At 38.4% G+C, this 26,546-nt stretch overlaps 1 protein-coding gene across 1 annotated transcript in view; it reads right to left on the bottom strand.

Moving 5' to 3' along the window:
- The window catches only part of TBCD (tubulin folding cofactor D), a 108,193-nt gene that overhangs the window by 32,266 nt on the left and 49,381 nt on the right, over positions 1–26,546 (bottom strand). Inside the window, exons 15-22 of the mRNA XM_042883989.1 lie at positions 20,543–20,600; positions 16,374–16,403; positions 12,847–12,932; positions 9,414–9,494; positions 8,618–8,691; positions 7,622–7,739; positions 6,610–6,670; positions 6,157–6,179 (exon numbers count right to left, since the gene is read on the bottom strand). Coding sequence (XP_042739923.1) covers positions 6,157–6,179; positions 6,610–6,670; positions 7,622–7,739; positions 8,618–8,691; positions 9,414–9,494; positions 12,847–12,932; positions 16,374–16,403; positions 20,543–20,600 — 531 coding nt within the window. The remainder of the gene's footprint in view (positions 1–6,156; positions 6,180–6,609; positions 6,671–7,621; positions 7,740–8,617; positions 8,692–9,413; positions 9,495–12,846; positions 12,933–16,373; positions 16,404–20,542; positions 20,601–26,546) is intronic.

The following is a 26,546-nucleotide window of genomic DNA, read 5'->3' as shown; positions in this document are numbered from 1 at the left end:
AGACCTGAGGCCTACCTACCCTGGCTTATTAACCTGGCCACTGGGCCCTGGGAGGAGAAAGTCTGAGCGAGGCACAGAGCAGAGAGGGAGAAGCATCGTGCAACTGCAGGGCCTGGTTTCCATTCCCCAGCCTGTCGTGTCTCTGGGCAGAGACCTGTGTCCTCACACCACCGAGCAACATCTGCTGGTTCCTTGGATACCCCCAAGGCATCACGAGCGTTGCTCAGGGTGTTCTGCTCAGTGTCACCCGCTGTGGCATCGTTTTTACATTTTTTGAACCTTTGACCCCTGCCCTTCCTTTGGATATTTCCTCCCTTGGCTCCTTATTCTTGCCTCCCTTCACTTCTGTTGGAACATTTCCTCCCTGAGGTGTGCCAAACCCATAATCACCTGTTTGTATGGCTACGCTCTGGCAGAAACTCCCAGCAAGGGGGAGGAACAACAAAGGCTTTCTGTTTGTTTGTGTTTTTTGTTTTGTTTTCCAAAAAGAACTTTTTCTTCCCTCCTACCTCCCACAATAAAATTAGTAGCTGTGCTCACAAGGCAAACCATAGCAACCCTAACAACTCTAAGAACTTTGTTCTCCAATTCATCCTTTAACAGGAGCTTCAAAAGCCCGAACATTTTAAACGAGTTTTTCCATTCCATGCAAGTAGGTTCCTCCTGTTACATGCACTTGGGTTTCTGACTCAACATTCTCACTGGTTTTTCAGGTGATGGAGAGGCACCAACTCAACACTATTTTAATGTGCCTTGGATCAGCATTTCCTTCAATTGGAAAACTTTTGCTTTCAACAATCAATACATTAAGCTCTACGCAATACTCTATGGCTCAGTTTATCATCAGAGCAAGCAAGAAGAGAATCCACATCCCCATACTGATAAGCTCTTTGTATTACCTACCCCACCTTCCTGCTATGCTGTCTGCTCTCCAACTTTTAAAAAAATTCAATTAGAAAACAACATGATGTAAGGAATTGATACAGTGGCAAAAATAGAAGAACGATGTGGCAAGGGTTGCTTCCTCTTCAGTGTTTCTTTTCCCTTCATTTTGTACCTCACCCATTCCTTGCCTTTTGTCTGTTGTCTTACTGTAAATGAGTATAAAATAATGATCTTGTGAATTTGTTTGGTGTGCAACAAAGTCTGCTGATGTAAGGATTCAGATATGGACTTTGTTTCAACTACAAAGCAAGAACTGAGTCACAAAGGCTGCTCTTCTCCACTTCTTCTGACTGCCAACAAGGAAGTCAGGCCACTCAAAGCTACTCTTATGTTAATAACTTGACAGCTATCCCTTCCTTTGGCATCACATCAAGTTCATTTCATTTCAGAGTTTAGAGCTTCACTGAGGACTGCTAGCCCTGTGGAACATGATGAATGGTGACAGTGAGTTGCACATTAAGATTTCTACATAACACAAACTACAATCAATCCTATCTGCAGAGGCACTGTCATTCTGTGTTCTCTGCACAAATTTTCATGCTGTGTCTTGCCTACACATCACCATATGTCTGACAATTTATCTTTTTTCTTTTCCATAACACATACATATTTCAATTTTAGGAACTGAGAATTCTATTGTAACTCTAGATCTTTTCTCAGTCAGTGTTTACTTTGTCGAACAAGATGTGCACCTTCCTATTAACTTTATCTTCCCCTGCAGTGTGTCACTAAATTAAAAAGATACAGATCTACCTATTTCAGAGATTCAGAATTTTGCTGTACTGTCAGTATTTTCTCTTTTTTGTTCCAAAGATGCATCTAGAAGTTACATCACAGTCTCAGGTGTACCAGTTTCAAGATTTATTTATTAGCTCAGTCTGTAAATTGGTTGATGCAGTGCCCAGGTTCCATTAGCTCCAGACATTTCTTCCCATGTGCAATTCCACAGAAATGTTTCTCTCCTAGAAATATTCTGGAAATAATTACAACTGATTTGTGGAAAACACTCGAAATACATAATCCCTTTTGAATCAGTGGGTTAAGATTGCTGATCTAAGCATGCCAGTAGATACTGTAAAATTACACAGGCATGAATCAGAACTGTTTCCAGTTCATGTCCAAGTTCAAGGTGCTTTTGTAGATTTCTAAAATGGTATTTAAAACTCAAGTTTTGGGAAGAGTTCAGAATTCATCTTTATGATTATAAAAACATTAATTGAAAATGTTCCAAATAAATAGCATCTGTGTTTTCATATACATCTGAATCTGGAGTTAAAGCTACTGGAAAAAGCTACATCTCAAAGTATTCAACTGCAAGTACTCCATTTCCAGAAAGCCAAGTAGAGTTTTCACACCAACATGAGCAGTAACCAAGCATTTGGGAACAACCTGTCCCACGTAGGACTGAGGTATCTTAAAGGTCCACTCTGTCCACGTGCAGGGCCTACAAACTGGCTTTATAAAAGGAACACGGAGGCAGCAGGATTAAGCTCAGATAAAAAATAAAAAACTGTCCATTTAATAAAGCTGCTGTAGTCATCCTCTAAAGACACAGAATAATATTAAGCTGACAAACACCTGCTTTATGGTACTGTAAACTCATATGCTGCATGTACACATTTGTACTGTATTCCAATACCAGAAAACTATACAAAATCCTGGCTCTACAGAGTAAGTTTTCCCAATGACTTCAACTGGTAACAAAAAAAAACCAAAAAAACACTTTACAGCTCTTTTAGGTGAATGAAACTATAGAGCATAAAGCATTTTGCAACAACAAAAAAACTGAGCAGAAAACAGCAGTAAACATCTTACATCATGCCCTTTTCTCCATGCTCTTCCTTGCCTTGTCCACAATGTCTCATGTCAGGCACAGCACTACCATCCAGCAGTTGCACTGTTTCCAACGATACCTCAAACAATCCCATCAGAACATAGGATGGCATAAACTCCTTGAACCAACACGTTATTGGACACAAAAAGTAGTTTAAACTTGGAAGAATTTTTAAGATGAACTTTGTTGCAAGGCCAGACTTATTTCCTGATTAAGTTTATACGTCCAAAAAACTCTTTTGCATAAATGACTGCCAAGAAACACATCTGCCCTGAAACCATCAAGATTTGCTGCAGCCTTAAAGTCTTTGCAAGGAGAACAACTTTCCTTTGCTTGGTCTCGCCAGCTCTTGCAAGGCTACTTTACTCTTTTGGAAAAGCTGAAACACTGCAGATGACCGTCCATTTATTTTACTATGTACTGTAGCACTGCCATAGCTGACACGTACACATGCAGCCAGCCTCTGCATACGGAACAAGAATAAGCCAGAGAAAAACTCCACATGCAGCACATTGCACCAACTGAATCATCCAGTGTGGGAGTTGCTCATAAACACTGTGCTTCCTGTCACAGGCAGTTCTGATGTGAACCCTGAAGGCCCAACAGCCCATTTGCTGAAATACACAAGTGAAACGCAGCTACCTGCAAGAAGCGCAGTCAGTCTGTCTGCAGCACTTCCATCTCCATCCCTCAATTATCTTGCTACAACAACTGTGTATTAAGAGCTATATTGCCAGCCTCAGAAATGGCCACAAAAGAGTTCTACACAAGACGCAGGTGGATGGTCAAGAATCTTATCTTAGATGATGCATTTTTAAAGAATCTCAATTATTTAAAAAAAAAGTTGAGAACACTCCAATACTGAGAACAAGCAGAAAGGCCTTAAATGCATTACAGAAGAGTGTCTGCTTCGAGAAAAGGTTCCATGCTGGTTCAACAAAAGCACACAGTACAGCAGGCTGACTACCAGCAGGCACGTGCTCTTGCCTCCAGTTTTTAAGTAAAAAAACAATGATTAAAACAAATAACATATATATATATATATATATATATTTTAATTATTTTTATAAATATAATACAGCCCATAAAGCACAAAACAGACAAATGCTCTAAGAGGCACGGTTTGCATGGCTTCACTGACTTGCTATAATTAGTGATCATTTAATATGGAAAACCAGGCCCAGTGTGCAATACTCAGCTGGAAGTGCATATGCAAATGTTTAAAGCAACCAACTCCTCAAGACAAACCAGTGCTTCAAATGTGTCAGAAACAGAGCGAATGGAAGGAAGCGCTTGCTGGATGTGCCTGGACTTGTATTCTCCTCTTTCAGCACACTACGGTAAGTCCAGAAAAACACTTATCCGGGAAGACAGAAAGATACTGGCATTTTTCAAAGATGTTATTAAAGCAGAGGACAAGACTGTCTTCAATAAGCATTAAAAATTTTGAATAACTTCAAATGTACCCAAAATTCAGAGACTGTGCAGTGCAACTTAAAACTTTGCCTGCATCCTGTCTGAAGGATAATTCATGGACATTATTCCAAATCAAGTTAATGGTATTACAAAAGATGCTGCACAATGTAGGAGGGACAGCTGAACGAACGTATCTGTTACAGCACTGACTTTTTTGACATGAGCTACTTAGGCATTCATTGGAATCCTAAGAGTTGGGCAATCAGCATCACCACAGCCTATTTTGCAGCTCCACATCTACAAATTACAGTTTTGATAAAAATGACAATTTTTATGCTTGATTTTTTTTTCCACCCTCACAGGCCAAATTAGTTTGTGAAAACAGCTTGATCAACACATTGACATCCTCTTAATACAACAAAAGACAGCTGTTTTGTTGCCAGAAGTGAAAGCAAAATATCTCATAATCAATTGCATCATGTGAACAGACCTTTTGCTACAGTAGTTTAAAAACTAGAAACACAAATAAAACACACAGGTTTCCAACATTCCTCTAAGCCAATATTACACTGAAAATACCCAGTAGCAATTTCTCAAATGGAAATCTTTGGAATATTACGTGCAAGAATTACTCACCGTGAAACAAGTTTGGCTTGTTTCACTAAATGCTTGCCCAGCAATACTCAAATGGCTGTTTTGTTTTTATAACCTAGTTTATTTTTCTTGTCCAATTTTAATATGCATACCAATATTTTAAAATATGGATTATAGCAGACATCTGTGTCTCTGCCTAAGCACGAGAATAAACAGCAGTGAATCAATTTTGCTTGGAGTTGAATTTTAAGTCTTATCTAGGACGAAAATATTTCTGTAGGCATCTTATAAATACCATTAAGTGCAAGAAGTGCACATTATGACAAAAACAAATTACACTCAAGCTCCACCCTGACATTAAAGAATTTATGGGAGCCAAGACAGCCACCCACAGAGACACTAATATGCAGTACCAGCATTAAAGCCATGCTCTCGTATGAGCTAGCTTTGCAATGGGGGTTTCACAGTCGAGCATACAGCCTTGAAAAAAGTAAACGTTCACTTTTCTTCAGGAAGTTGGAGAGTGTAAAAACTTACATAAAAATGATTTGATGTATAAATAAAAATTACACACACAAAAAAAGCCAGTTAGGATCCTACTGCTCTACTACTTACAGGTACATCATGTGTAAAGAAGTAAATTAAATAAATGCCTAAAAACTCCAACAATTTGTCAGTTAAAGAAACAACTCATTTGCATGTCAAATCATTAGGGAATACAAGTCATTAATTATGTTTTGTATTCCTTAAATTTATGAATTAACCCTGAAGTCACATACCAGTCCTAATTCACATTTATTTAACAGTTAAGTAGGCAAGTTCCCTTTACTTCCTGGAAGCTTCAATAAATGGAACCTTTTGTAATACTTCTGGCCGGCTCATTATACAGGATTCTAGAATTTAGCTAGAAGCTCCTTTCAAAAAGAAAAAGCTATACTAGCTTTGTAGTGACAGCTCATTTCTACCATACAAGTACAGTGCTACAGCTGAATAAGAGGAAAGAAATCCATTACGCACTGCTGGAGCCATGGCTCTGTGCGCATACTGCTCCACATTCTTTCCTTTCTTTAACTATCTCTATCACAGCGTTGAGACCAGTACTTACCACTTTCCCATTAATCTAACATGCCTGTAAGTCAAACACTCTGAACTCCCCATACATTATAAAAACAGCACTGGTCTCTGTAATAGGCAGACAAAGCCAAAAGAATGCATGTGCTTGCATTCTGATGAACTGTGATACACGGCAGTCTATGGTAGGTGTAACAAATGCAAAACCACCCCCCATCCCTGATGCCACTGTTTTCATTGGTCTGATTGATACCTTCCAATACACAAATTAATTTTGCTTTAGTCCATTTTCTTACCTGTACAACTGTCGACTGCAAAGCTGGGGAGGAAAAAAACACAGTATTTAGGAAGCTATTTTGGAATAAATGCTTTATTTTTCTTCCTCACACACAATGTCCATGTACCAGGTACTATGGCACATTTAACACTTTCATAAAGCACTGCTTCTTCATTCCAAATCCTACCTTCTCCTGCTGGTTTTTAAAATACATCTGCTTCTCACATTCGGCCCTTTAAAAATGGCAATACACTGTGCTGACTAAAAATTGAATGTATTTGCCAACTACGGATGAAGAGAGAAATTTCGGACACTGATCAAACAACATGGCATAAGTGTCCAAATTCCAACATGGAAGATTGTTTACTTTTGGCAAGTGGAAGAGGAAGGTGGAGAACAACTGTCTTAATTGCAAATATTTCTATACATATAACGTACCACATTACAAAATACATTAACACTTGCTACAAACCTCTTGGTGGATTTGCTTAAGTCCCTCCAAAGATTTTCCATTGAAGTAGCACGTTATAGGTCTGCAAAGATACACACATTTTTTTTTTAAAAGACTGGCTCCCAAGTCATGCTCAGAGTTATTTTCTCAACAGAAATACGCAATACTTGATTTTAAACATTAACTTCAGATATCTTTGTATAAATGCATCAGAATGTGCTCAGAAGTAAAACAAAATGTTAATCAGAGTAATTACTCAACATTTACCTGAAAAAGGTCATTTTTATAAATACAGGTTTCTTCAGTGTATGTATATATATACACACACCCATGACTGCTGCAGAACTGTATTTTCAGTAAAGTCTGCATTTTGGGATTTTATCATCCACTGCTTTGATCTTACACAGCTGCTCATCGCTACTTCATTCAAACTATTACGAAACTCTACCATTAATGCAGCTCCTAAATTCCATTGCAGTAATGACTTTCAACCATTTTTCACAAATGATTCATGTGAAAGAAAGAAAAAGGTAAATTACTTTTCTTTAACCACAACACTAAAGCAAAGACATCTCCAAATAATTCTACCAATTATTCTGGGTTCATCTCCTAATTGCAGTATGAGTTTTTGTGTGTATACATAACACCCCTTCCCATTCAGCAGTAATATTTAAATCAATCCAACTCAACAGGCTATTTCTTTGGCTCTAAAGATGAGAGACTAGCCGTCACCAGGAAGACAAATACTGTAAGGGAAAGGCTGCTGGGAAGGGTTGGTTAATCAATGGCTGGTATCTCTGAATTCTCCAAGGAAGGCAAGAAATGATTTCACTTTCCTAACGATGGATTTAGACTTAAGCATGTAGTATCACCAAATAAAATGTGAAAGCTTGTCACGACTGATCATTATCATACAAAAATTCAGTTGAAGAGATGTTCAATAGGATGGAATTTCCATAATTATACTCAGGAAGCTTTCAATAGATCAGACACGGAAGGAAAATTTATAGTGAAGATAATCTTGCATTTATACCTATTATTCTCTTCTGCCAGTTTACACAACGCATGGGTGATCTCAGCACATGCAAGAATTGCCCCGTGGCGTGTGTGCAGATCTATGCCCACTGATAAAGGCAGCAGTCTTGGCAAAACTGAAAGAGATTAAATAATTATTTAAACAAAACGTATTGACAGATTACAGTTCTAAATGCAAACATGATGGCCTAGAAATAATGTGGGAAAATAATTTCTTGAAAGTCTGGCCAACAGATCCTCATTATTATCTGAAAAAATAGCTTTAAAAAGTAAATTCTGAAAAAGCATACTAAACTATACCTACAGAGGTCACACAGCTAGCACCGTGTTTGGAGTCAAATAAAAAAACACTTGCTTTGAGACACTGGGTTGGCGAATAGAGAAAACGAGGCTTGTAGCCACTTCCATAGTTTTACTTCCACGTAAACTGCCACTGCCACTTCCCTAACCTGCTCTAGGGAGTCCAGGTAACATCTGTAAGGGTTTCAGCTGTCTTTCACACATAACAGAGAGCAGCCAGTACATCCCTGGAACCTCAAGTGCGCCGAGCAATTCTGAATTCGCACTAAGGAATTCCTCTGAAGATATCAGACAAGATGAAACAGATTTGTTCTCCCATCTCCATCGTTATGACATCAGCATATCAACAAAACAAAGGTAGGAATTTGAAGGTTAGTGGCCTGAACTGTTGCAACAAAACTACACCCATTTGTTCATCTCACAGCGGTGCAGTCTTCTGTAGTCAGGCTACAAAAGACTAGTCTCTGAATTAAAACCATCTGGCAGTTTTTCCACCATTTTGCATGAAAAACGAAAGCTGGTTATTAGTTATTAGTGTCAATATACCATATTAAGTTGTAGGAAAACTCTTATATTTTATTAAGTCATGGTGTCTGTTTAAGTCATTCTAATGTGGGGGGTTTTTTTGCTGTTGATACAGGAGCTAGAACTCTTGATATGACACACTGTGCAGAACATGTTATGCATTACCTACCCACATTTGCCATGTACTCAGGAGCCCGTGGGGTAAGGTTATGCAGAGCCTTGGTTGAAAGTTCTCGAATAACACTACAGATGTAGAAGAAGAAAAAAATAAGGAAAAATTCCCATTCAGGAAAGGATTCCTGTCCACAACCAGATAAAGACCCCAGAAATATCAAAGAATGTAGTATTCTCTGTTAATCTTACCCTTCCCTTCTTAAAAAAAAAAAAAAAAAAAAAAAGAGTCAACAAAACAACCCAGCAGACCAAACAGACAGCCTAAAGCTAGCTTTTAGCTGTATGAATAGAACTTACTGCTGAAAGAGACAAAGAAAAACATACTGGATGGTAGAACCTGAGGGCTCAATCTATGCATTGGCAGGGACACTGCAGTAAACTATTATTATTTCTCATGATGCAAACTATTATCAGCACTGATATAATCTCATTTGTGTTATATGTACGCATTTTAATCTTCATGAGCATTGAATATGACTAAGCTCTATCTCCATGCATGAAATCAACTTTAATTATTATAATTGTATGGTGATGGTGTTTACCCCTCACATACACTATATACCATATAAATGTATTTTATTAATCTATTAGCAGATTGAGGTCATGGCAAAAAGTCAAAATTCATAAACACACTTTAAATGACAATATGCTAGGAGGTTCAGACGACATCTACTATTTCTTGTCCAGTTTCCTTCAGTCAAATAGCACACAAAAAATGCTTTAAGCAGCATGCATCATATGCAGAAAGATCAGTTCCTGGATGTGAGCATAATTAGACTTTATGAACTTACCTATCCCAGTGGTTAATCTTCATGTTAACTAAATGATCGATCATTGGTTGTGTATACTCAGGAAAGCCAGCAATATACACACTGAAAAAGAAGGTTCATATGATTGAGTACAGAATCAATATGTGCATATTTTAATATAAGCTGCTTCAAAGATAAAAAATCCTCTAGTTTTAAGGCAACAAAACAATTGTTTAATCATGCCTTATCCCAGATGTGATGCAGCCAAATGAAATAATACAATGGTAATCGCTTTACAAGCATGGTCAAATATTTAAATCACTTTTGCAAAAGTTTTTCACATTCTCTTTAAAAGCACTACGCCAACAGAAAGCCTGACAGCAATGAAAAGTGAAAATAAATACACAGTTCCCATTGTTACATGTCAGAAAATTCAGAAGTGTCTATTAACATCCATAATAATTTGATTGGAAAAAACGTGTGCTAAGACATTAGCCAAAGGACGCAGTAAAATCAAGTTATAGAAATGTGCTTTATCTGCCTAAATACCATGATTTAAAATTGAGTAACGGTTTTCAATTTGTTCTCTTTAAAGATCAAAGATGCAAAAAGTTAATTATGACAAAAAATACTAAAGGTGCAAAGTGAAGACCTAAGATGTGAAGGAATGCCAGAAGGGATTAGCTAGGCAGCCAGTGGAACTATCTGACTTCACAGCCAACTAACTTTGCAATCTTCAGAAGCATCAGCTATTGAAAGCTAAGGTCAACAGAAGTGAATTGTCTTTCTCATTACATCTGATGTAATTTCAATAGTCTTGGAAAGCTAAACAATCAGTAGAAAGTGTTTGAGTCAAGATGGCATGCATAAAAGGACAAAATTAAGGACACGTGAATTACCCTAATTTCACCTTTCCATTTTTTGCATGATTAACTTCGCAACTTCAACAGCATTTCAGAAATACATGTGCAATTAGAAAGAAAAGTAAAAACTAAATAGTGTTGCATGTTAATGCACTAATATCTATGTAATTCATGAGAAGAACAGTAATCCTTAAATCCACAGCATACACCTCAGCCACCTGAGCCACACAACACAGAAGAACCACCTCTGGAGGGAGGTCAGACACAAGCTGCCAGCTCACGGCCAGCAGAGAAGTGGCAAGATTCATTGCTCTTTTTGTTCTGTTGAGATTTTGGTATTCCTTTCTATTTAGGAATTTACCTATCCCAGTGGTTAATCTTCATGTTAACCAAACGATTCCTTAACTCTACTTTAACACAGCCCAGAACTCCAGAAATCACAGCCTCTTTAATCCCTGTTCATACAAAATAGGAGTAGGTTTCCTCTGCCTTCATCCCAATAACAGATTTGAGCTGAAGGTTCCAAAGAACATCTGGTAAAGTCTCCAAAGGACAACTGGCATAAAAACTTGTGTAAAAATACATATATTTTGTAGGATGTAAGCAATACACACACACAGTCCATATATCTAAAAAAAACATGTCTGATACATACTATCACTTATTATAAAAAAAATACTGTAGAAACTGGCATGCATTTATCAAGCCTTCATAGCTCCAAGTAGATTCACTAGCACAGACTTCCACAGCTGCATGGTTTCCTTTCACACAGTGGCATCATACTGTGTCTCAGGAATGGTTTTTATATTGGTCAGGGAGAGACAGCTGAAGATTCTAGATGTGGAATATGAATCTCAACTAGCTTTTTCCAGCTACATAAACAATGCCACCACCTAAAGGCATACTGATCAGAAAGGTCCATTTTTTCCTACCACATCATAAGGATACTTGTTTTCTGTGCAGCCAAATACTTGCTTACGTGCTTTTGCTTTGATGTTAACTCAGACAAAAATAAGGAAATAATTAAGTATTGACCCAAGCAATTATATCCTGTCTGAAAAGCAACACGGGGAGGATTTTAGCAAGTAATGTAATGAATGAGATGGCAAATAATTTACAAAGAGCTCAATTAACAACACTGGACGTGATCTCAAAGAACCATGCTATGAACTGCACGCTCCTACGGAAACCCTCCAAATCACAACAGAGCAGTGAATGAGCACGAGGCAAAAGTTAACAAATATGCTCTGAAGAAGTAGGGCCAACATAACATTCAAACTAAAGTTACAAAAGAGAGTAAATAAAAACAGCGTCTGCCAATTCTGCACATTTTCAATTTATTTATTTATTTATTTATTTTAAACTTGTATAGAAAGCCAGACTTGCAGAAGCCCCACTGGCACAGCACAGGGCAGCAGCACACGCTGAGCCCTGCATGCATCCAGCCCGGCTCAGCAGGCAGGAGAGCTGGGAAGCGTGTGGGAGGAGGGTGTGGAGCATGGAAGGAAAGACAGTGGGTGAAAGGTGAAGACGGGCACAGACCAGAGTGATTATCCACAAAAAGGACAAGATGGAGGTGGAAAAATCAATTAAAAAATAGTCAATGAGGCAGCGAGCAATCAGTGCCGATTATCTTTAAAAAAGCATTCCTTAGGAGCTACGAAGCTAAAAAGGAAGCAGAAGGCACCACATCCTTCTTTGCTATTTCTATTTCCAAAGAACCAAATGTCATCAAACCTTTTGAATCTGTTGGCTTCTATGAGCAACACACAGCTCCACAGGGCCGTGTATCTTACCTATCTTGGAATAGCCTGAATCACCTTCTGTATGTGCCCACCTCTCTGCACTGCCCAGAGTCCAGACAGCTGGCCTAGACTGTCTGTCTTAGGCAGACAACTGAAGGTAGGACCCAGCCCTCAGCCTTTTTCATCTTCTGGTGAGGAAATGCAATCTTTGGTTCATTCAGTCATCCTGTGCACAGAACTTGCACCCCAAGTCCCCTTACTTCTTACAGCTTTCCTGTATTTGCACAAAGCTGACCAGAATAGCATTCCATGACAAGCCACTGATCGATAGCCACACCACACCAGTGCTGGCACTTCCCACTGTGCTCTTTGCATGCTCCACACTGCAGTTTGATTTCCAAAATGGCTTAGAGTTTCAGTGCACTACCTAGGAGTAATGTAAGCATATTTGAATTAAGGTTCTATGCAGAGACAGCAAATTCAACAACTTGTGCAAAGTTGGTTTTTTTTCCTAAATGGACGTAAGTTTGTTGTTGTACCCATGCTGGAGTCTGATCTGCAATTGTAACAGCCATCATTGTGCTGCAATTCTTCAAAATCCCTTGATCTTCCCTAGTCTTTATGTGCCCAGACAGTTTGGTGATGTCAATGAATACTGCCTCTTCTCTGCTTCCTTCATTTTCCCTCTATTAACAGATCATGTAGGCAAGTTGGAGAAACATCACAGTCACATTTTCACCACGTCTTAGGCATAATTAGCAGCTTCATGCAGAACACAGAACAGTCAAAATTCCATTTATTAAAAAATAATAACAGATATAATACTCAGTAAGGTCAAGCAGTCAGACAAGTATTTCATTAACTTACCTTATAGACAGGTAACAGTTAACTCTGTTTCCAACAGCAAAATAATCAGCTGCAGTTAGAATGTCTATGCCATGTGGAAAAGTGCCCTACAAGCATTGCATGAAAGAGGGGACAAAAAAAAAAAAAAAAGAGAGAATATTAAAAAATGGAAAGTATTTCTGAATATGCAGCACATTGAAAATTACCTCCTATTAGTATCCAAGTTCTGGAAAATACGTTTTAATTTTTAATTTATAGTGATATCACTTAAATCACTTGTACTGAAGACATAAAGGATATCAAACAGTAGAATGTCTTGCTGCCCTTGTAAATCAATGATAAGCAAAGCAAACAGCAGCATGTAGCAAACTGTGTGATAGCAACTGAACGCCTCCAACTCAAAGCCACATCTATTTGGTGAATGCAGTATATGTGCACAAAAAAGATCCCTCTAAAGTTTAGATAAACACAAACACCTTTTTGAATTATGTGAGGGAACACGCTTCAATAATTCTGAGTGTTATGGAGTATAAATGGAGAGAGTAAGCACCAAAAAATAATATCCACTGCAAGAAAAATAAATGGAAGTTCAGTTACTTTTGTTTCTCACAAATATGCATATGCTTTATGAGTTATTTGTTAATGAACTAGGAATGGATTGGTTTTTAAAACAAAAAAACACTTTGGTTCCTCGCAAAGCCCAACATATTGAATCCTAGAGAAGAATGATGCTTCTGACATCACTGCTGAAAAAACTGATGTAGGGGAATTAATCATCATTCTAACAGACATCACCAAAATCTGCCTTTTTAAAATATAAACAATATGGTGACATGTCAGATATTCAGGATTTTGATTGGTTATGACTGATTTAATACGGTATTACGCAGTATGGCTGTGCTTTGGGATGGAGAAGGCAGAACAGCCTCCACAAGCCATAATTAAATGCAAATGGAAAACAGCCAACTGAAAGGAACTACGCTCATTTACAAAAGAGACAATCATATGATATTTAAGCAATAAGACTATGTGGAAGTACAGGTTCTGGATATGATACACTTTTGTTTGTTTACAGTTCACTCTTCCCTTCCACATGAGGTTGCAGCCATGCAAAAATAGTAGAAAATATCTTTAGATCTAAGCTTGAATAATTAAAGAAGCGTATACTGCAAGCAGTGGGAAGCTGTCAGTTACTGCAGAGGTCTTTTTTTGGGAAACATACCACAACCGTCCAAAAAACCAAGGCCTATAATCTGACTGAAGCAAGGGTAGACAGAATATTTATGGCTTATTCCAGACACCACCTGAAAGACCTGGTAACTCCAAGATTAAATGAATGCATTCTCCGTAAGACTAATGAAATGCTGATTAGAGAGAAAAAAGGACACATGGAAAGTATGATGTGTAGCCAAAAAAATGCCATACAAGGAAAGATGTTATGCGTTATGTTGCACATAAGGAAAAGCACAGCTGAACAACTTCCATTCTAGCTGCTAGCTGAACCGTGTTCTTTGTAACTGGGCTGTAAGTGTGCCAGTTTGGTGCTGTCTCACCACAAGTCAAAGTGCCACAGTGCATGTCAGAGAGGCAGTGAAATTCCTAAAACTGAGTTCAAGAGCACTGAGCCAACAGCTTCCGCTCTGTCAAAATACTCAAAACTTAGTTCTCCAATACATAAGTTTGTCTTATCAGATGCATGTGCACGTATCAAGATTTATACTAGAAAAATCTGAATTTTTCAGAGTTCTCCCTTACATCAAATTACATATTATATGCGTGTATGTGTACACATTAAATGTGTAATTCATAAGACTTATTTTTCTGTGACCATAAGAGCAACTTCTCAGATTCAGAATATGTGGCATTGCAAAGGTGAAGCAGGCAGTAACCAGGAAGCAAGTGAGGTCAACTTTTTTCCTCCACCTATTTAGTACCAGCACTGTTACTTCAGATGGAGAACATGTTTTAGCTTCTTCCAGTTCAGACAAAAGGTGACTCTTTCAACACATTACATCCAGGAGAAGTACCATACAGGGTGTTATCCACTGATGAAGTAATCCTTTTCCTAGGCAGTAGGGAATAGTTCAGTGAATAAAACTTTTGAACTTCTACAGGAACCAGCTGGGAGACTGACTCTTCATGCCATTGCAACCTATTACCCTGCTACTAACTCCTCAATATTTCAAAATATTTACTAAATTTGCTGAATATTCCATCAGTACTAAAAATGTGAATAATTCAACCAACCAGTGTCACCAATTTCTGGTTGTAAACTAACTTAGACTGAACTCCACCTGCTAAGCAATAAGAAAAAAAAAACTCTACAAAACTGTTCCTACATGAAAGCATTTCTAAACCTACAGCACTAGGAGCCCTGCCTCACCTGGAACTGCAGCACAGTAAGGTGTTTACTTCATTCGGTGCCTCATGATGGGGAATGAGTAGGAGTTGCTTTGTGATGACTAACCCTAACCTCTCCAGAGGAATAACTATAGACTCTAGGGAGGAAGCAAGTTGGCTCCTACTTATCACAGACCTAGTTGGGTCAGGTCATCAAAAATACTCACCCTCTTCCTGTTGGTCTCGCACCCTTTCTCTGCTATTAACCTAATTCTATCTAGAAATACATATAGTACTTCAGGACACACTGCTTAATAAACATAGCTTTAAAGGAATGATATGCTGGCTCGTAACAGAGATCTTCAGGAATGATATCTGGGAAAGCTAGACACAGCATTTCAACAAAGATCCCTTACAGAATTGGCTTACAGAAGAAAAAAATTGCTTGAATCATGCTCTAAACTCTACATGCCTTGCTATGTCAGAAGAATTCATGAAATGAACCATTTTGACCCTATTTCCCTCTACATTGTATTTTCAGCTTCGTTAATTCCTGATGAAAAATGAGAAAACTGAAATTGGAGTCCTTATCCTATTTGTTACTCCAGCAAGGTTGCAAATCAAAGTTGTTCGTGCCTTTTAGCTACTCAAACACAGCTATGTGACACAGGAACATGCCACAGTACTTTTTTCAGCAATCTTAGGTACTCCCAAAATTAACAGATTTCTCAAGAACTTCGTGATGTTGTGACATCCTTGTGTTGAAGACTCTCAAACCTAGTTTGTTGTTACACCACCAAACCATAGCAAAGATTGTGAAGCACACCTTAGCTATTCCATATCTGCTAACAGTTAGAAAGCCAACGGAACAAGAGAATCGTCAAAACTTGTGCTTTTCCTGCTTCCAGAGCACTGCAGTTTACAAGGTGTACAATGGCTATTTGTGCTGATTTTACTTTTCCAAGTGAGTTCTAATAACCAGAAAACTCATTTTCTTCCAAAACCGGAATGCTAAAATAAAACCCACATCTCAGGAGAACGCTCCACAAGAGCCTGTTTTCTGACAGAGAAAACAAATATTTTGTAATATGCTTTTACTCCACTTCTCCAAAGCCATGGTTCAATTCTGATTTGAGGTGCTACACATTCACAGTGATCTCCAGGACACACCAACGAATGCGAATGAAGATGCAGGGAAGTTACCGTACCTGTCTCCCAACATTCTCCTGGAAGGCAGCCTAAGGAACAGAGAACAAACACCAAAACGAGTCAGGTTTGCTTTTTGATAAACACCAGATGATGAATTCAAAACACACGACAATATAAATGACCCATGGCTTTTCTTTTTCAAATAAAGTACGCTTTGTTAGTAGAACAAGCCCACAGGGCTTTTTTGTTTCAGCGTCTCTCTGCTCTTGTGTTCTTGAAGTCATATGTTGCACGACAGCAGTTTAAGAACACAAGTTTATTAAACCAGTCACACCCACAGAGTACTTTTGAGCACTGACACAAGGCTTCGCACTGGAACTGAAAGTCAATACCTGAAGACAACCTGAATATACCTGAAGAAATCAAGGCGGCTCTCATTTGTCCAACTACTTCAGCATCACTGGATTATCGTAGGCAAAGTGTGATTCTTGGTCAATCAATACTTCAGGCAAATAATATTAAGAACACAACACTTATTGGAAAAACACAGTCTGAAACTATGTTGAAACACTGATGTTGCAAAACCCGAAGGCAAGATTTCTGTGCATTTGTTGTGTTTTGCATTGAAGAAACTCAAAATATCACCAGTTTCAATATGGCTGTCAAGTTAATATCTCGACATGTACCTCATATAAAATAAAATCTACTCTATACTCCATTAACCCCTACCAACCCTTGAAATTTCACTCTTAAAAAGCCTGCATTTTTCCTCAAAAGGATTATGCAATCACAAGATTGAAGAAAAACATATCTCAATTTTAACTCCTTTCAGAGAGCAGAAATCATTATTGAACACTTTTCTTTTTGCAATGTCACTTTCTCTACAAACAGTCTCCAGGATGGGACTGCATTTGCACCTGACAGATGTATTTCATATGCAGGAGTATGCTGAAGTCCCAATCTTTTCTGAAAATGCCACAAGAAATTTGTCAAACGAGAGCTTCTCTATTTCCTACATCAGAATGATACACATGGTAATCCACCTGTAAAAACAAAAGGTTAAGCTCACCAAGGTATCATATTTTACATATGGAGCAAGCACCCAGAACACAGTGAAGCAAGGCCTCATGAAACCAGTCTCTCACTGTACTTCTGAGGTTAGGTCTGTTTAGGATAATGACTGAAGTTCCTGCAGACCTGCCCAGGCTAGTTGAGCTGCTGCTCACAGCACATCCATTGCAGGACAGCCAGCCAGGCCAGCTCTCAGCAGCTTCCCCTCCTCCTAGGCGGGTTCTGGAGCCCACCTTTATCTGTGCAGCAGTGCCCTGAGCTACTGCTGTAGGATTCCCTCAGGTAGCACTGCATGGGCTGTCCTCTGCAGCGACTGCAGTGTAGATACACCCTTGGGCAAAACGTACGTAAGGCAGCCTTCCAGAACTGGAACATAAGCTGCAGCAATTCCCCAGACTTCCTCATTATTTAATCTTTAGCCCAGTTTCTGATGTCTTCCCCCCCCCCCAAATCCTTACCTTTCTACTAACTTATGCCCACAGACAGGATTTGCAAGGACAACCTTTCAAGTCATCCTCCATCATTTATTCCTTTTTGCATATGCTTTAGATCCCCACTTAAGCTACTCAGACCCTTTCACTCATTACTGGAAGGTTTCAGCAAGGATGATGCACCATACCCAAGAGTTTAATTGCCTCATTACAATTTCTTTAAAATACGTACAGACAGGTGCATTGCTGACATGAACTGCATGAAGACTTTCTTTTGGTTAAGATCAAAAAAGAAAATAGTTCTGGTTTCAGGACAGTAAAAGTTTTATTCTACTTGCAATATATCCCAGAACTAAAAAACTGTGGCAAAGGCATTGGAAAAAGCTGTATGGAGGCCTACAGACAATAGAGAAACAGAACAGCTGCTGTACAAAATGTTTTCACTAAGTTTTTTTTTTACTTAATACTGGAATTAAAGAATTTCAGCACTGTATCACCTATTCATTTTCTAACTTATTTAGAAAGATGATCATGAAGGTGAAGATCCAAGTACAGAAGCATTGCAGAAGTGGTAAGAATTCATCTAATTTACTCATTAATTTACACCCAATTTAATAGTTTCTCTATTAAAAAAAACATAGATCTTTAACCACTACTTATAAAGGCAGTTGTTAGCTCTGCCTTATCATAAATATATATTAATTTCAGTTCAGTAGCTTTTGAGGGAAGTGCCTAGTTTGCCTTGAAACGTTTTTAAGTACTAAAACATCCTCTAAGCCGTGATTTTGAAGAGAATGAACCAAGCAGAAGGAAAGAAAACCCCTTCTTGAACATGTCAGTGCAGAACGAAGCCTTATCCAAGGTCTCTTATTCATGCCATCATTCTTTATAATGATTATTCATATAGAAGAGTTGCAAAAGTCAGCTCAGAGTGCTTTCAGTGCTTCAAAAGAATAGTCAGAGCAGTTTTGTTTTGTTCTCCCTAACCTCAGGGTTCAAAATATCTCTATATGCTGTTTTGTTTATTGGTGCTCCACGTTACAATACGTTGCATATTGTAATAAATGGAAAATCTAGTAAAACATGTTAATTTAAACGTGTATTTAACTGTGCAGTGCTGGGAACAATTAACACTCCTAGGTATTTTTCTTCAAAATTGTAGCAATGCCTGGAAAACACAACATACTGCCTTGCCTGACTTTCTGATATCCTTCAATACTTCCACAACTATCCATCAAAACAATTCCAAATTCTGACTAGCTTTAAATCTGAATGCACTAATGAAAAAGAAACCAAAAAACCCTTTTTGATTGCAAATACTCAAATAGCAGGGTTCTTGATAGCCTGGTTTAAACCAGAAGAAAGTGACACAAAAACATTTGTGCTATACTCTGTACTCACTTGAAATATGGAAGAAGATTCAATTATTCTGCATTCTTAATGGTTTCTAAAGCTCTCAGTTAAGCTGCTTTTGATTTTCTCTAAGGATTTTATTTGAATAAACTGACTTAAATAGCAACAAATGGTAAATTGTACAGTTCCTATAGCAGGAGCTAAAGTCTGAGGGAGAAGCAGCTCAAGTTATTTGTCCCCTACACATTATGCAAAGAATATGTGATATCAGTACTCAGCAATCTGCAGTGCCTTAGCTTCCATTCTCTGCTTTAAGCCTCTTTGGACAAGGTGCTTTGTGGAGCAGCTGACTCACTTCACCATGCTGCAGCTTCATTCAGTGGCTTAAACCATCATGCAGAGGTGTGGCTACAAAAATACGGATGCTGTCCAGGGAAACCCTCCTTTTTTGTTTATTTATTTTTTTAAGGCATTCACAGGGAAGTTTGTTCCTGCAGACACCTGGTGCTTGGACAGGAGCTGTTTGGCCCTGTGTTTGCTTCACAGGAACAGCTGCTAGCACAGTCATATGGTTCATTTTTTTCATTTTGCACAATAATTTCCCTTTAACTGTTGAAGCAGGCAACTTTTTTTCCTTTTTACTTTTATTCACAAGAAAACAAATGCAATACGAATAACACAGACAGAGATCTTCAAAAATAAGATGTTCCTTCTTTCTTCCTCTAAACTTATAACCTATCCCTCACAAATTCCCTTCTCCTAAGAATCATAGATATTTTTGTCAATTCTCAACAGCATTGACTACTTTTGACAAAAAATTCACAGAATAAACTTTGGTGTGAGCCCTATTAAGCAGGCAGCAATCCCTGCCAAACAGATGTATCACTTTCTTTAGAAAAACTCCCAGCCCAACAAAAGGAGTTTGAAGGAGAAATATTTTCTGGAATTTTTCAGCTTACTGCAACTATAGAGTAATGTGGAGAACAAGCAGAAAAATGCATCTTCATACAGCTCACCATCTTGGTGACCTCCTTATGATACAGGAGCTGCATATTACCAATCCTTTTGTCTTTTACACTCTGACTAGAAAATGCCAAGTAGCTCTTAGATACTTTATCTTATCCAACATGACCACAGCACAGCAGACTGTGAATCGTGGCCTTAAATCAAGATATGCAACCGTGGATTTTTTCATTTAAAATCTAAATTCACACCATATTTCTTGATGATTTAAAAAGTATTTTTTTGCTCACATATATTTTATGTATAACTGGAGGCTCAGGTGAATACACAGAGCTATAGATCACGAAATTAAAGAACAGACAAAAATCCCAACCAACCAGAAACACGTAGGTTACAATGTGGTAACTTACAGAAGCAGCTCTTCTGCAATTAACATCGCGGTCAAACACTGCAGCAATAACCAATGCACTGAGGAAATAAATATCGATTGTAAGGACAAAAATGTAAGAAGAGTTGTGCAATGTCATCATCTCAACACTTAGCCTTCCAAGCAGAACACTCACAGTTTTTGCTATGGAGCTTATTTCTTACAAATACACATCTAAGCTATAATTTGGGTTGAAATAACTATGCACATTCTAGTTTCTGTAGCTTGTAGGATTTTCCAGTTTGTGTTCTATCAAAGCAGAACAGCTTTTAAGTAGGAAGTTCTATATTTTAAATCTAGCAACAGTTTAAAAGTTGGACATATTTAACAACTCATGTAAGACTCACTGCAATTTTAACTTAAACTTGGAAATACAGTTTCTCAATATCCAAATACACAGTAAGTCTTATGTAAGGCTTAAGCAAAACTAGAAGTTAAGCAACAGAAACTTTTGTCTATCTGTACAATTATGACCACATGCTTTAAGTACCAAAAAACAATACGCAAATAAAATAGTAACACTTCAAAATTAATTGCAAAAAAAAAGTTTAAGGGTGACCTGCAGATACAGAAGTGTGATTGTACAGAATTGTTTCTTTGTGCATTAAGTCTGGTATTCCTTCACAATTCAATTGCCTTTACCTCAACAGAACTGCTTTTAAAAAGGTGCCACAGAACAGAAGAGAGAGAATGCGTCCCAAGACAAGAAGTCTGCAGCCTTAGAAATCCACCTCCAGCATTCAATTAACTCCAGTGACAAATAAACATCACTTCAGGATGATCATTTAAGCAGAAAATTATTCCTTTCAAACCCTGAAACTCTTCATTACAGTACTTACTGTCTTCAGGCAAAACAGGAAATAAATACCAGCTGAAAAGTAATTCCAAATAGCTTTGCTTTAGCATAAAGATATTAATTACACTGATAATATCACACTTCCCTGGGTAGTGGCTATCTGTTTCCTACAGTGTTGAATGCTGTGTTGTTAAAATTCACTGAAATGCATGAACTGAATGTACAGAGGCAGCACTGATTATCTCCATTAAGGAAAACAAGAGACTGAAAGCAAGAATGAAATTGAAAACAAACCCCAATGAATTCAATATTTTACTACAGAGGTGAAAAAATTATTCTAAAGACAGTCAGCGCTTTCCTATTGCTATCTGTGTGAGCATCTCCTCTCCTGCCACAGAGACATTGTGCAACTACAAGGCAAAAGGAGGCCTTTCTGTGACTGGAAGAGCAAATGTTTATGACGCGTTCCATCAGGAAAAAGCTTGCATGGCTAACTGTTGAAAGAGGGCTGGGTCAAACGTCATCTTGTGTCTGCTGATTTCCTATCCTAGCATACAGAAAACTTCACAATCTTTAGAAGAGAACATTTCAGAAGCATATGCTTTTAATTATAGAACATTCAAAATGAAAGAACTAATTGGGAATAATCCTGGAAAGCAAAAAGAAGCCAATTTCTGTCTGAGGTTTCCAATTATTTGGGCTATATGATAAAACATCATTTTGTCTGTTGTGCAACGTTTCCATACTGTCCTTTTCTGAGAAAACAAACACGAAAATCTCATCAGGCCACAAAGATGAGAAAGCAGAGTGCTGCCTTCAGTGTGTCAGAGGCACCATAAAGTTAAGTGTTGTAGAGCATTTCAGAAGAGCTTTGCTAGGTCATACCAAATTTCTTCTAAGTCATTGTTTTGTCTCTGACTGTGGCCAAAAGAGACACTTCGAGGCAAATGTAAGGAAACATGTATTAAATATTAACATATTTTATACAAGTTATGTCTTTCCAAACAACAAATGCCAAAAGGAGAACCTTACATTCTGCATTTAGACTTAAAATCTGGTTCATTACATAAACTGGAAAACAGTTTCAGGTTATTATACACAACACGAGTTTCTGACCAATATTTCTGCTCATAATTAAACTGTACTTTTTGATTTTCTTCTTCTACTTCTGTTACCTTAAGACAAAGCAGCGTAAGTAAAACCTGCAAAACGACACTCTGTGATGCCATCTGAGCTGCTCAGTGCTAGAACTGAAAATCACGTTTAAGAAAAACACAAGGAATTTTGTCACAGCTCTCCAGCCCTGTTATAATCATAAATCATACTGCAGTCATTGCATCCGAGTATACCAAGCTTATCAAACTGCATGAATGGTTGTTTCGAGCTAAATCATATTTTAAAATGCAGCCACAGTCTGCTGTAACACATGGATTAGCAAGGAGAGCAACGTGGCTAAGATGAAACATGTTAAGGGTGTCTTCACCTGTCTGCATTGTCGTGGGAGTTTATGTGATACTCCACCAGGATTTCCTAACATAAAGAAACTGTTTATGTCAAACAAAGTGGGATTTTTTTCTAAGCTAGGGAGAGAGTCATGTCTCGACTTGTCTGAAGCGTACCACACCTGACTGCCAACAGGTAGGGCAAAGAATGGTTTTGCATCTTGCAGTCTCTACGAAACGCTTTTGTAGTTCACTGGGATATATTTAGCCTGTAAGCACAACAAGCAGCTGCTGAGGGTACAATAAGAACGCAAAAAGGATTTTTAAAAGCAAGTTGCAGTTCCCTCAGTTTAGTGATAATCCTTGCTTTTTTCCCCTGGTCTTTCCCTGTCCCCCAGGCACTCCGCTGTCTCCAGGGAAAGCGACCAGCACTCAGAGCACACAACCACTCTCTTCCTCAGCACAGCGCTGATCTCATTTCCTCCCCACAAGCCAGAAAGAATCAGAGAGCAGAGGCCAGCGAGGAGATGGACATCAGAACACAAATCTCAGGTTACCCTCTGCTCCGAGTACCGGATGTACCAGAAAATCCATCTGAATTTGCTTTCTCACCTGTAGCAGGTACGCTATTTCAATCACAAGCAGCTAGAAGTTTATACTACTGCTAACCTCTGAGAATACACTATTATTCAAACATACCACCCTGAAGCTGTGGGAAGCAAGAAAAATAAACTCTCAAACCTCTTGCCAACTTGGCACAAAAACAAAATTTCCTTCCTGAACCCAAAAAAGGGAAAAGTCTGACTCCCTTCCTTAAACTACGACATTTAGAGGAGGGAAAGCATAACAATCATCACAAGCTAAATGCTTTTGAACAATCTCAGCCAGTTAAAAAAAAAAAAAAGAGGCAAGAGCAGAATGGGAAAGCAGCCTGCTGAGAGCTGCTGTGGCAGACAGCCCTCTTCACACCGTGCCAGTACCCCAGCTGGGGCTATCTGCTGAACTGAGTGATGAAAGCAGATCTAGGCTCAATTAGTTCTTCTTGTGCTAGATGTTGTTTTGTTGCTTGCTTGGTTTTTCAAAACCAGAGCAGCTATCCCATTCGCTTTATCACCTTGCAGCTGTGCTAAGCTCAACTGCAGGAGCATCAGAGGTAAAGAAGCAGAAGTGGCTGCTTCTGCCAGGATTACGTGCAGAGATATATTGGTGCCACAGACAAGACAGGTATTTCAGTTATCAAATGAATTTGCTCAGGAAAAAAGTATCATATGCGATCTGTCCCATATTCAGCCTCACCCAGTGGTTGGCAACCTAACCCATGGCAAAGGGATGTAGCTCAGTAATCTTTAAAGTCCTTTCCAACCATTCTGTGATTCTGTGACTAGCAGGGGAGAAGGCCCTTCAGACCAGTCTCAGGTTTAATACCTCCTGCTTAGAGAGGCAAAGAAGCTGAAGGACAAATACAGTAACCAATTTCTCTTGCTGAACACCATCACAGAGATAAACATATTGGCATCTTCAGTGTGTGACTTCAATCCCAAAGTTCTAGGATAAAAAGATGTAGAAAGAAACATTAAAGAAAATGCTTAGGAATTGCACATTAAAATGATGTTTAGCAAAAGGCATCTGATGCCCCTGCAGGAAATAAGTTTACACAAGTGCAAGACACAGTAGGCACACAACTCTCTTCTGAAGGCAACATTCAAATACATGAAAGAAAAACCTATTCTCAATATTTCATCATGATACAAGATGTAGCTCAAAGCAATGCTTCAGATTTCCCCAGTTCTGCAGGACAATCTTGCCCTGAAGCAAGCTACATCATCTATCCATAGCCACACCTTCCTTTTTTCCTTCTTCAAAAACAACGCAGCACCGCAGGGAAGGCAAAGCTGCCTGCACTCCTGCACTGCACGCACTGCTTTGATCCGCATTCTGCTGAGCAGGGGAAAACAATGAGATCTTTTTAAGTAATGACCAATTTATTGATCACCGAAGCCATCGAGTGTCAAATAAAACTACATTCTGACTATGCAGTAGTTTCATATAATTATGACAGTGGCAACAGTTTAATTTACAATCATAAAATAGAGCAAAAACATATTTTCCCCTTTAGTTCTTGTTTAGATTTTAAACAAAACAGCTCCACTTCACATGCACCTGCCATTTACAGACAGTAATTCCCACACCCAAAGGGACAGGAATCAAATTACCTGTACTTCCAAGTTATTAAATTATGTTCAGTTTTTCTTATAGGTAAGCTTAAAAAGAGTGTATGTGTGTGCAGACTGGGAGAAGAAGGATATCAATCAAGCAATGCTTTTATAAAGATACACCTGAATAGCAACTTCAGTGCATGCATGTATTTCCAAGTGTAGTAAGCTGATCCTCAATTCACTTAAAAAGTGAAATTTCATCTACTCTGCCAAGAACTTTCTTCCTGTGGTCCTGGAGTTTCAATAGATCAGGAAAAGTTTTAGAAACCAGTTTAACAGGACTTAAAAAACATAATGATGTAAAGTGTATCTTGTTGAAATGTGGATAAACAGCAACATACACAGAAAATAAAAATTCTCAGGCAAGTGTTTCTAATAAGTGCCCTCTCTCTGTATTTTTCCTATGAGTGGTAAGGTCAGGAAGGAAGAAAGCTGATCTATGATTTGCAGCAGCCTACATTTCTAACTTAAGAACAGAACATTCATAAGAAAGCAGAGAAGAAACACCTACCACTGAACAGGATATTTATTTCAAAGTCTCGTCGCAATTTTGTTAAAAAAAATAGGATTTCTATGCACTTTAAGTTGATTTTTTTTCTCTAGTTGAATATTTACTTTCCCTGACTACAGAAAACAGTGGCTTTCTATTACACAATCCTATAGCTGACAAGACAAGGACAAAAAGAAAGCACCACAGAATTGCCAGTGTTTTATTCTATAACTGCCATTCCACGGTCTGAATAGGTCACAGGGCAAGACTTGAGTATTTCAGTACTGGAGTGAGTTTCCTGACAACATACACTAACATGACACGAAAGATGAATCAGATCACTGCTCAGCCATCACACCCACTCAACACCCTCTGGTTACCAGCAGATTTTCTGTGCCTTTACTCTGCTACAATGACCACACAGCCTTTTGAGCTGGGTGCTCCTACTGAGCAGCCACCTGCTCCTGTTCCGAGCCCAGCATTACCTGGGTTCTTCCAGCCAATTCCAGCAGTGTTAAAGACCATGAGCAAGGGACTAGCTATTCACAATTTCTATCCCCATGACAAAGCAAACAGTTCAGGATCTCAGTCGCACATTTCACCTTTTGAAAGAGGTAGTAAGCCTTCTTTTCAGGTACAGAATTTATTGTTTTGTGGGGTTTTTTTCCTTACAAATCTGATAGTTTGCATTCTTGTACAGACAGATGTTTTTGCTGTGTAATTCAGCTCACAATGGATATCATGTACTTTGTTTCAAGATGCTGAGTTCTGCATTTTTTAAGGGCAGCAACAATTTGCTTGTGGCTAGAAGTATGACTCTTTAAGTAAAAGAGTGACACACCTAAGGCTAGATTGAAAAAAAGAGCTGTATGTAATTATCAGCTTGCTGACACAATAGGTGAAACTGTGTGTCATACTGTATTTGAATATTTTTTTCCACTGTTTCTCTTTGGAGTGGCAAATCTACCTTCAGGACCTGATTGTATTTAGAAAAGGTATGGGCACCATAACTACAAAGCAGAATTTTAAGCAGAATCTTACCA

Source organism: Lagopus leucura, unplaced genomic scaffold (assembly GCF_019238085.1).
Source record: "Lagopus leucura isolate 7727_CA_CO unplaced genomic scaffold, USGS_WTPT01 Super-Scaffold_100040, whole genome shotgun sequence".
Classification (NCBI taxonomy): Eukaryota; Metazoa; Chordata; class Aves; order Galliformes; family Phasianidae; genus Lagopus; species Lagopus leucura.
Note: the sequence above shows the minus strand (reverse complement) of the source record. Positions and strands in the feature narration are given on the sequence as shown.